General features: G+C 36.2%; 1 protein-coding gene across 5 annotated transcripts in view; it reads right to left on the reverse strand.

Moving 5' to 3' along the window:
• Positions 1-479: 479 nt before the first annotated feature.
• Positions 480-12,558, reverse strand: part of INTS6 (integrator complex subunit 6) — a 47,802-nt gene continuing 35,723 nt past the window's right edge. For 2 of the 5 annotated variants that reach the window (XM_080612849.1, XM_080612853.1), the window contains 11 exons: positions 11,891-12,043; positions 11,617-11,749; positions 11,042-11,136; positions 10,523-10,633; positions 8,676-8,891; positions 8,445-8,571; positions 7,455-7,597; positions 6,559-6,793; positions 5,443-5,814; positions 4,888-4,981; positions 480-1,124 (listed from right to left, as the gene is read on the reverse strand). In XM_080612849.1, coding sequence (XP_080468975.1) covers positions 1,031-1,124; positions 4,888-4,981; positions 5,443-5,814; positions 6,559-6,793; positions 7,455-7,597; positions 8,445-8,571; positions 8,676-8,891; positions 10,523-10,633; positions 11,042-11,136; positions 11,617-11,749; positions 11,891-12,043 — 1,773 coding nt within the window. In that variant the 3' untranslated portion in view covers positions 480-1,030. The remainder of the gene's footprint in view (positions 1,125-4,887; positions 4,982-5,442; positions 5,815-6,558; positions 6,794-7,454; positions 7,598-8,444; positions 8,572-8,675; positions 8,892-10,522; positions 10,634-11,041; positions 11,137-11,616; positions 11,750-11,890; positions 12,044-12,558) is intronic. The other 3 variants (XM_080612850.1, XM_080612852.1, XM_080612851.1) reach the window with 3 other exon arrangements.

Consider the following 12,558-nt stretch of genomic DNA (forward strand, 5'->3'; position numbering starts at 1 on the left):
TTTGGTGAAGACTGCAAACCACTGATTCCTAGGAAAAGCATCAGAGGGGAGCTGCTCCCACTGAATCACAGCAAACCTCCCAGAAGTTAAGAGCATCTAACACAGATGAAGAATGTGGCCAATAAAGTGATATTTTGTGTCCACGGAGCAGCACTTTCTGGCTGTTCCTGCCTTTGTAAGCATGTAAAAACTTTTGATGCAGAAAAACTGTGCAGCAGCCTCAAAGGCTACTGACTATATTGTATCCTCATATAACTGTGGGGTTTATCATTGCTGCAGATGTGCACATGGGGTATCATTTTGTTATGCCGAAGTCACCAAGGAGTACACAAGGTATCATCCTACTGTAGTTGCAATTCAGGATTAGCTTCCTTTTGCTCATTCTCTGATTAAGAACAGAATATCCAGTGATACAAAACTGCTCTTCATTTTTTAACACTGATACTAGAATATACAAGCTCTGTGAAGGGAAGGCAAAATGAAACATTCCAATAAAAACTGTACACAATCCTACACAAAGATTAAAATAGAGCTTTTATTGATGGAATAACAAAAGTGCTTTTCTTAAATATTTCTCAAAATACATTTATACAACTTACAATAATATATCCAAAATAACTGTATATACAAAACATTACCTTGTTTAATGTATGTGCCTTTTTTTTTTTTTTTGCCCCCTTTTTTTTTTTTTGAAAATTACAAAGCAACTTTTTGGCAAAGTTCAACCTTAAGAGGTGACAGTTTTAAAGGTTGGATTAAGAAAAATAGAACCTGAGGGAAAGTGACACTTAAGTCCATGACAAGTAAGAAGTTCTCCATTTAGTTAAATAAGAATGTTTTTGTAATATTTTTCATATTACAAAAATAACAGAAGTGAAGAAAAAAGATGATGGATACTTTTCTCATCATTTTATAGAGCAGCTTCTCATTCTTTCAGATACAAGACCTTGAGATAAAAGCGCATGTCAAAAATGAATGCAAGTAAGGACAGCAGAGCCCTGCTGTGGCTTTCTCTCGTGTGCAGTGTTTCTTAGGTGCTGTTGATATGGTTGACCTGATTGGATCTGCGATGGATTTCTTCCAGAAAACTCTCAAGCTGTTCTATCAGCATTCGTTTTTTAAACCTGTATTTAAAAGAAAGCATAATAATAGATTCAGCACACAGTAACACATGAAACATCATCCACAAAGCTTTTAGTGAACCCTGGAAACTTCAGTTGTTATTTTAGGTCCTGCGCATGCTGAGGTGATATATATCTCATTGTAAGTATATATGTTGTCTCTTAAAGTTCTGCTAAGCTCCTAACTTGCTTTTCCATTTATTACAAAACTATGCTTACTGCAGTCTATTCTATCACGTTTCTGAACATCACTCAGCCCTCAGAAAGGCAAGAAAAAAGAGAGTCAAGTGTTTGCTCTTTCTAGAAGTTCTGAAGTACAGAAATACAACATATGTCAAAAGAACTATAAACCTAAAGCTGGCAAGAATTTTTAGGGATTATTTACATGCCTTCATGGTGCATTCACAAAAGTTAAGTGAAGATGGTACTGGTGAAGGAATGGCCATTACAGGGTACAGAGCAGATTTCCTGACAAGAAAATACAAATTAGAAGTTTGAGAAAGGAATGAAAGAAAGCACAGATGTAACCCAAACCTGGAGTCTCTGCAGTTCTATTCCATATCGATTACATACATTTGAAAAGCAGACCATTTTGTCACCTTCACTTACACCCCTGCCTTAGCACACACAGCTCCTTGCGGTTTCCAGTTAGCCCGCCCTTCCTTTGCAACATTTCTGCCTCACTTTCTCAACTCAGTACTATTTTCAACTATACACTGAGTTCCGTCCTGTAACCTTTCTAAACCCCAGCAAAACCCTCTAGTCCTAGCCAGGCTTCCCAGGCCATGTTCTTGTCTCACAGAAACATGGCATCTGCCCCTAATTGCTGGATCACAGACCTCCCCACAATCCCAGCTTGACTATTGGGAAACAAGCTCCCATTCCCAAGCACATACTATCTTGTGAATACCTGTGCTCTGAGCCCTTTCCTATCTTTCTCGTCACATTTCTCAGTAACCCCACAGAAATCCCACACTTCAATTACTGCTTCCCCTCCATTCTTCCTCATTGCTTTCGCAACTGCTCCCTGCTTAATGAAAGCATTAACATGGAAAACAGACAATTACTCATTCCCTCTAGCGAAAGTCGTAAGCTAACAGCAGTGCTATAATACATAAAAACCTAGTGAAAATTTAGCATGCTCATATTCTGTGCAAGTGACTGAGCAATGTTACTTTCCAGAATACCTTCAAGCCCCTCTAAAGCAGCTGTACAAGCCAGCAGCAGATAATTCCTACAAACTTAAAACCTGATGGAAGGTGGAGAAAAACACATTGCTAACTATTCTCACCTTACTGTTAGCACAAGAATTCAGGTTTACAGTGCACTATCTCAAGCCCTTCAGTACATCTCACTGAAAGTTCCTTTCCAAATGCTGAACACTACAGCAAACAACTTTTCTTTCAAGGCAGCAGAAACAATTTACCACATAAAATATTATAAATTAGCATATTTAAGCACTGACTGCAATTCAACTGCTCACTCTACTAGGAATATCAGTACCCTTAATAATAGAACTTCCTTGAGTAGCTATTGAGCTTAAAGCTTCATTATTATTTTGTAATTGGTTGTATGAATTCTTGCCAACACTTTTATCACAAGTGGGTATTGCTCAGCATTTTGCCTCGGTAAACACTTACGGCTTTGCTCTATGTATTGTTAGCTTAAAGCTCTTAATTTAAGGAATAACTAAAAGGGAACTGAACTTCTTATAATGAGAAGTTGGTTGATTTGGGGAATGTTAATGTGTGTTTTGTCAGATTTTGCTCTATACTGTTTAGCACAGAATAAAAAAAACCTTATTCTTAGTACTAGGACCATAAATGGATTGCTATGCCAACTGCAGAAATACTGGACTTCTCCACTACCTAGGCTAATTCTTTTTAGCCCTTTCCTAAACAGCTCTTCATTCTCCAAAGTTACAGCCATCTATTGGTGAGATATATCTCTTGTGTTCAGCAAGGACTCTTTATAAGCACTGAGCCAAATGTGTGTCACTAAGCATTAGAAAAGTGTTTGTCAGACTAGCGAAGGATTTGAAATAGAGATGTGTTATCTCCTCAGCTTTAGTATTTTCACACTTGAAGAAATGGAAGAATGTTAGAAAAAAAAAACAAAACAAAAAAAAAAAAACAGAAAAACACCCCATTATCTACCTCATCTTGATTTCTGCCTCTCAAAAGTGATAGCTTTTCTGCTACCAGAAGAGGAACTGTGAGGTAGTCGGTTTTAAAAGGAAGCTAAAAACTGTGGATTGTTGTAGAAATCTTCCTCTCTCTTCACAACTCTCTAGTGAACTAATCTCCAAAACTGAACCAGGACTGTTTTATACACACACTTTGTTGCTGAAATGCTTAAGAACTTACAGATCCTTGGTGCAGGGAAAGAAAACAGACATCCCAAATTTGAATTGCATTCTGTGACACTGCGAAGGTCAGCTATCAGTTAACAAAACAAGACTTTAACAACTCTGGAGAGCCTAGAGATGTTTTCTGCAGGGACCAGGTAACCTTGGTTAAATGGGCTTGCCTGTGTAAGGAAAGCAGCAGAGAACTGCACAGGGATTGTAAACAGTGTTATTCAGTTAGATAAAATGGCCACACTATAAAAATCTAATCTAACAGAGAAGAGGAAGAAGAGATGAAGCTGCACTCCAGCCAGTAACAGTTAAAAGTTTAACAACACTCAACAGAAACAGAATTGCCAGCCTTTTCCACCAGCAGATACAGTAAACTGTTGGATACGGTGGGGGGTAGGATTTAATTCTGATGCAACATTCAACTTTTGCCAAATTTTGTCAGGGATTCAACTGAAGATGACTGGAATAGAGAGGCTGTGCAAGAGATAAGAATTACAGATTATCTAAAGAGCCTAACTTTAGAGGCATAAATATTTCAACCCCATTAAGGGCTGCCCCAGATTCCAGAAGAAACAGTATTGGTTTTGGTGTGCTGAGACAGCGAGGAAGCATGTGTAATATAAAGACTATGACCTGCATTGCCTTCTGAAATAAGCCTCAAAGTTACAGTTATATTTATGATCCAAGCAAGATGCTGGAATTATTAGTTCACTTCAACTCAAACACTATGGGTTCCAATCATAATGACACATTTCTCCTTTCTTTCCTCTAGAAGGCCAAGCAAGTATGGTCAGTCTAAGGATGCTGTAAGGTACAGTTTCTACCTGGATTAACAACATGGGGTTTAAATCCTCAGCAAGTCTCTCTACTCCAATGACAAACTACCTCCCATTTCCAGAGCCTCAGACAGGACTTTCAAGGAAATGCATCATCTGAAGATGAGAGACATATCTTTATGGAACATACCTGGATCTCAAAATTGATTTTAGGACAAGATTTTAAGTTGATGCAGAATAATGAATTTCAACTGTTTCTGGAAGCCTAATTCACAGTAACATTCAGTTCCATCAGTTTTTCAAGTTAGCAGTATGCTCACAGCTGAACTTTGGAACCTGAAGCATTTTCTATAGTTAACTTCTCTTCCTATGCCATCGTCCATCTACATTTCTGGCAATTCAGCAGTTACGGTTGCTAACATTAAGACAAAATCTGAGGCAAAAAGGTAAGCTCATGCAAACTACATACATCAGGAAGTTTATGTGTTTCTGTTCATTTCCTAGGGAATTATTTACTTGCAGTGTAAAGCACTGTGGCAAGTTTCAAACAAAGAACTGCATCATTGTCAAGCAGTTATGTATGACAGTACATCATGCAGTTTTAGAAGATTAATACAGTTCAGTTACCTACCTTGAAGCTTCTTTAATAACATTTTGTAAAAATATCAGTCGGGTTTGTAAGCTTCCTTGCACATGCTTTAGTAAAAAGAAGATTCTTTCATATTCTTAAAGAGAAGAGCAAAATCACAGTCACTTAAATGCCTATACAGATATATCTGTTGTCATAGATCTGAGTGAAATGCAACAGATTTCATTTACCTTTTGTAAGCTTTTAGGATATACTACCTATCAACCAGACCTGTAGCAATGATATACTGTTTAATAAACACTAACATCAAAAAACACAGGATATTGCAGTTAGGATGTTACTGGAATACCTAAAGAGCTCATTTTAATATCAATAATAGAAAAAAACAATGACTTTCATAAACACTGATAGGTAGAGCAATGTTTTAATCACTTATCCAGGAAGTTTATAGCAGAGGTTTCAAAACAAATCTTTTCAGCTTTAAATTTATTTTGCTCCAGTCTCATAGTTCAATATGTTTCCAAAATAGTGATCTAATACGAATTCTTTGTCTAACTCTCACGCCAATCATCTGAAAGAAAGATTTTGTATACTTACTCCTTCCTGGTTTTCGGATTTCTCTCATAATTTGTGCTCTTAGCTCTATATTAATCTCTCTGGAACTTCTGCAGTGCACTGGCTTTTTCCCTTTGCTGGGTGAAGACACTGGCAAGTTCTCTTCGGTACTTTGTTCTTTACTACCTGATTCCTCATGATTCTCCAAAAACCCATCAACATTCAAGTTATTCCCTAAATGTTCATGGCCTACATCCTCCGTATGAGCTGCTGGTCGATCCAATGAATTGAACAAAGAAGAGGACGTTGAAAACTCTGAACCCACAGTATTTGGGAAAACATCTGATGAAAGTGGATCTGTAACATGATTCTCAACCACACCATCTATTGTAACCTCATTATTTGTTTCTGATGCTGAAAAAAACAAAGATACATTTGCCAGTTTCACATTCTTTATCATCTGATAGAAGTCAATGAATCAGCTCAGTATTAGACTCTCGCAAAATTATGCTCCAGCTTATATACTTCAGTGTACACGCCAGGCATAAGAAAACATGTTTGTGAATTGTAACACTGAGCAGATCTCTATAATCTCCTGGCAATTAATGGCTTAAAAAAATCACAAGTATATTCTTTATATGAAAATGAAAACTGCTATATGGACTACCAGCAAAAGAAAAAGCACTTGTAAAATGTGCTTTTATGACACGCTTGTTTTCCCATATTACACTGAACTGACAAAGTTCACTTTAGGGCTGAACAGGGAACAATCCTGTTACACAGCACTTCAACTCCACTCTAAGGGAAGTAAATTCACCAACCTACAGCAAAATTCGAATTAAATTCATGTTGTGATACTTTTGGAGCATCTGAATTCCCAGGCAAAGGACAAACACCCTTCTGACTGTTTACATTGTCTCCTCATTTAGTACAGGAAACACATTGTTTACAGTGGGAAGTTCATATGAAAAAGACTTCAGTCTGAAAGACTATCTCAACTCTTTCTGTAATTAACTCCAGATGATAAATACTTCATTTTCAAAAATGAGAAATAAAATAGCCATACTTGGGAAATCAGCCAAAGGTATTTTTACATAGATAAGTTTTTTTGCATAAATTAAAACGCGAACTCTCTAAAGATGATGAAGATTCACTTACTTTTGTGAACAGGAATAGGTTTAACAAGGTCAGGCTGTGCTTGTGTGATTGGTGTTGGTGGCCCTTTTCCTCCGATGTGATTATTCATAACTGGAGGAGTTTGTGGTCGACTTCTGAGCAGGGGTGACATACAACGTCGTCGTTTCGGAATCCCTTGCATATTTGGTTCTCCAGGTCTTTTATGTTTATTTTGAGGCCCTGATACAAACTCATCCGCTTCATCTATCATCATTCCCTGTAATTAAATTAATAGGGAGAATTAATAAACTTTATGCCAAAACCTCATCATATTAAAGACAATTAATGCTTTGTATACCATGCTGTATACCATGTATATGATGCTGTTTACCATGTACAACACATCATTATGCACTGAACTCTTATATGTCGATCAGATCCTTCCCTAGACCAAATCAATGTGCTCAAGGCCCTTATCCAACCAACAGTCTGCCAAGACAATTGAGTGGGCTGTCAAGCTTTTCTTTTCAGTAATTGCAAAATGACACAAGCGTTTAAGAGAGCAGCTCAAAATGATATCGGCAATGTGGTCAAGTCAAAGACAGAAACGGACAGAAGGGACAGACCATGCTCAGAATTATCGGAAGCTTTTTATGCGGGAAGTTTGGTAAAGGGAACATGATTAGATAGATATTAGCTATACCACAGTGACAAACGTATTTCATTCATAATATAATTCAGAGGCATAATACTGGATTTCCAATAAAGACTGCCCTCCTTAGGGTACTATCGATGGAAAAACATCTGAGACGCTCCCTTGTAAGCAGTACTTTTCCAAATACTTTAAAGTGTTTCTCCACTATATTGCTCTTTGAATGGTCAAATCAGAAGCGCACACCCACAAGCACGTTTTTTTAAAAGCTTTACATAAGAGTCACCTTTTTGTCCAACTTGAATGGATTGCCAAATGTATGAAGCCTTCGTGGTTGATCAGGATCAAGTTCTCGGAGCGGAGAAGGTACTTGTTTTAGATACTCCTGGTAGTTTCCCATTTGTGCTATAGGTACACTGTGAACTTGGTCTACCATAACAGAAGGGTTTATTAATACATTATACTGCTCACCTTATGACAATTTATATCAACTTCACAACTCCAGTTTTCAGTCTTTCGCATTAACAAAATAGATGTGCAACACTCACCATTATTCTTGCCTAACTGGTATTTATAACATCATGGTTTGAGTGCAGAAAACTTGCTTAAATATATCTGTTTTGCATATTTATCATTTTGACAGGGAAATAAACAATAGTTGTCATGCATGGATATTAGTTTTCCAATATGTCCCGTAACTTTTCAACAAAGTAGATGGGTGAAAAAACTGAGACTGGGAACAAATTGTAACTAAAATATTACAACAGACAAAAGATACATTAATGCAAAGTAGTAATGCCATGCTACGTACAGCTTTGACATAACTCCCCCCAGTTTTAGCCACCCAGAATTTAACTGAGACTGGCATTTTCCCAAAGCAGCAGTGATTTTTGGCCACTGAAATCAACAAACTCTTAAAATCCTTAGCACCTGATTCTAAACTTGTTATGGGTTTAAAGTTGCCAAGCCTTTGATCATGCAAAATGTACACTAACAGAAATAGCAGAAATAACATTAGGTTTTATGTGGTTTAACTCCCTCCCTAAAGAGCAACTTCTCTGCATGTCACATTACATTATCACTTGATCACAGATGGTAATCTGACCTTAGTAGTGGCAGAACTAATGTAGCATACAAGTGCCTTTCACTTGCATTGCCCTTCTCATTCTCTCCACTTATTTCATCATCTTCTGTTAGACACGGTAAAGCAGTACCAGAAGACACAGTAGAAAGGTAAAGGAATAAATTAGCAGACTACTGAACTATTTGAACTAACCTTCATCTTGTCCTTTGAGGAACTTGCGAGTACTCTTCAGTAAATTACATCTCATTCGTGTTAACTGATCCAAAAGATTTCTTCTGGGTATGTCATAAGCATTTCTAAAAGTCTGAGGTTTCAAATCCTATGGTTCCAATAAAGTTCCAATTAATACTGTGTATGAAACAATATCTAGCATTTCAATGGAAGTATATTGAAAATAACAACATTACACACAGTGGTGCTTACCTTATTCAGCAAAGCTATTTGGAACCCAGCATACTCCTTCATATTGAGGTCTAGAGGTCTATGAGGAATTTCCCCAGTAATTCCCTGTAGCAGATGTTGAAAATCGTTCCTATGTGCCATAGACAGGTTGTGTGATCTGCTTCTGACCTTAATTCCAGTCTCTTGCGCTACCTTTTTGCCTACAGAGCCAATGACTCTATCGGACTCTATTTTGGCCTTAATTTGAAATAAATAAATAAATAAAATTGACAATATGCTCTTAAAAGGATTAGTCAGACTTATTCATTTTAAATTCCTACCTAGAAGATTCAACAATGTGCTAATAAACTATGACGACCATAACCAGGATGAGTGCTTAAGGAGTGCTTAATACATAACCACTTAATGCTTACTTCAATTTTAAATATAGTGAACAGTTTGTGCCTAGGTCTTCTGCATATTTCTCCTCTGCTGCCCTTTATGGTATCTAAGCACCAATATGCATGCAATGCTTTTATTTTCATAAAATGCCATAATTTGACTAGTAATGCTCTGCAAATCTCTCTGTACTCTAATAGACTTTTCTACAGTAACAGCTACACTGTAACTCTCAAAAGACTGATTCTCCCACAACTATAGTTGCGATCAGTCACACAATGGAGTCATCTTTTTAAAACCACAATACGAATAGACATAATGTTAATGAACACACAATAATACCCAATTCTGTTTGATTACACAGATCTAACCCCTAATATTATGCCAGATTTGTACCAAAATCAAACATGTTCATAAATGCCAGATTTTTGGCAAAATACAGTTGAACAAAGAACGAAAAGTAATTTAGTAATTCACCTGCTGATGTTAGTTTTGCAGATGCACATAAATTTATAGACTAATCAAAATTTGAATTTTTACTTTAAGAATGCTGAGTACTACTGGCAGTGCCTTTCAGAAGTTAGAAAAGCTTTAAGTATCATTTGCAGTGCATGCTATTACATTATAGGAGTCTAAGATGCCTAAGTTGAGAGATCAGTTCACAGAATACTGAGCAGTATGATTATGATTTAATAGGACAGACTGTAAACATCAAGAGGTTTGCTTCCACAAATAATCATTTATGTTAATGTTTTAAGAAAAAGCTGGTCCATAAGGACTCATTAGCTAAGTTACAAGCATTTGCACTGCTGTTTCTTGAAGTTTCAAGCCTACTGCATCATTTTATTATTTTGAACAAGAAAGCTTAACATGCACAGTTCAACAAAATAAAAGCAAAGGTAGCAGGGCAGAAATGCTTTTGCTGGTGCAGGAGACTAATCAAAGATAAGGGCACTATTCTGAACACAGTCAACAATTTTAAAAGGTCACTTGCCACTTCTACATCTGTATCCTTAGCTGAGATCCTGAATTTTGTCAGTTTGTATTTACTGAACACTTTCTGTTTCATTTCACAAGCCAAAGAAAAGACATTTTCTGATTCTGATGCACAAAGTACAAATACCTATTTTCTGAAAAAATACTATAATATCTTTAAGATCAAAGACAACATGTTTTCTTTTGGACAAAAGTATGTTAACATCTGTACAAGTAAAAATGCTCCTAAAGCATATTATTAAAAAAAAAAAAACAAACCAAACCTCAATTTGTACCTCCATATCTGTATCTTCATAGTCCAGACTACAAAGTTTATTTAAATGTTAAGTTTTCCTTCAATTCTGAAAACCAAAATGCTTTTTTGCTAACTGCTTATGGGAAGTTATTAACTTGATATTTCTGCTCTTTCTTCCTTCAAAGCCATTGAACGTGAGTATTTTAAGATCATCCTGATATTAGAATAAGCTTTCACTGCTCTTTTGCTTTAACATTACCTGCTGACTCAACTTTTTGAGATAGGAAATGACACTGTAACTAAGTCCATATTCCACATTGTCAGCAATAAGGTTTGGTGCTCCCATCATTCTCACAGCTTTCTTCAAAGGCTGAAACATGGAATATATTGTACAGTCATATTTAACTTTGCAAGTGTTGTATACATCAACTAACGTATTCATTGCAAATAGAACCTAAGGTCCTCAAAGTCAGAAAAGAAAAACGAAGACCTTCAGGGAAGGATTTTTTGTTGTTGTTTTAAAGCATTGCTCCATTCATATAGAATCAATTAACAGAAATATAATTTATATATGAGTCAAAGCTGATGAAACTGTCATAACATTCAAGTCTCAAGACTTTCACAGGACTCCAGTTAAAACAGCAAGTATCATTATGCGTGAAGTCTAGCTATTCTTTATTAATACATATTCTACTTTAAATACAGAATATACCCATAGTGGAAAGATAACTATAGTTACATGACAAAATAGAAGTTTTAACACAGTAAGTCATCTTACCCCAAGATAATATGGAGGCATTGTCTTCAAATAGCTTTCAAATGACTGTCGCCATTTCAATGTAGGCTTTGCCTTGTGTACTTTAAACAAGTCATCTGATGGTTATAAAAAGAAGAGACAAAATAAAAGACATGTCTAGGTAGCATTGCATCATTTTTTCTAATAAAAGAAACTCTCAAAGAAACAAATTCTTCAATGCTGAAGTTAACGTATGTATTTTAACATGTATATGACTAAGTATATACACACACAAGTTAAAAAAAAAAGCCAAAGGATGAACTTAATAAATTATTTATCAAAATGAATTTGTAATTGAGACAGATTGACTGGGAAAAATGGCTCCTACAATAATGAAAGAAGTGAGACCAAAACATATTTTAATTAAAACATCTCGCATACTCACAAAGAGTAGTCAATTGGTGACAAGTGAAACATGTTACTGATGACATTGCTCAACATGCTACCTTTCTACAGGTGTGTGACTAATACTGGCATTAGTTGCAGTAATCTGCTTAGATGAGATCAATTTTTCCATTGCATACCACCTAAGAAAACTTTCATGAAGTTGTCTTTACCTAGCAGTGGAAGGAGGACTGGATAATTGTAAGGCATCACAAATAAATTCACACAGTTCAGCGCTGTACTAGCTTTCAAGTATCCAAAAGGATGACCAAGTTCACTGTATTTTGCACTATTGCTCACATATACCTGCAATAAAATACATTATGTTGTATGTAAATCCAAAGTATTGTGTGCTGAAATTTTACATCCTATTTTAATTATAGAATAAAGTCTATGAAAAACAACATTTTATAAATAACTTCAGTTCAGCATGCACTCTCTACTTGCCTGCCAGCAGGTCTGAGGGGATTTTCTTTCCAAGATAAACTGGGTCAGTGGTGAAGGTTCTAACTCATATTTGTCAAAAGGCAGTTTGTCAATTACCATCGGCTCACAGTCAGTACAGGAAAATTTCACCACAGGATGAGATGTGCGAGGTGGCTAAACGTAAGCATTCCACTGTTAGTAAGTCTACACAACAATTAAAATGCGATGGTGCTATGACAACTTAAGTAATACATGTTCTTTGAAAACAGACATATTTAAGGAGCCTAATTCAATATGAGTCCTAAGCAATTCATTTATGATGTTAGCACTGTCTCAAAATCTAAAGGAATCTTATTTCTATGTAAGTGCCAGTTATTTTATCTGGTAAGTCTAGAACATCAGAGTACACAAGTAAAACTTCTTGCTATACACAAAAACTTTGCAAATGGAATTAAATTGCAGAGAGGACAACAAAAAAAACCAAAACCAAAAACCAAACTCTTCAATGCTTCTCTGGGGCATGCCCATTTTTATGCCCACAGAAGCAGGCACTGTACTTTGGCATTTGCTGACTTCCTCCAGCACTTCTCCTTCTTGGCAAATTTAACAGTTATAAAATTCAAACTGAATTCTAACAATCAACAGCAGCATGAATTTAGAAAAAACAAAAACCAGGCTTTAGAAGAACT

This window comes from Psittacula echo (assembly GCF_963264785.1).
Source record: "Psittacula echo genome assembly, chromosome: 3".
Lineage (NCBI taxonomy): Eukaryota > Metazoa > Chordata > Aves > Psittaciformes > Psittacidae > Psittacula > Psittacula echo.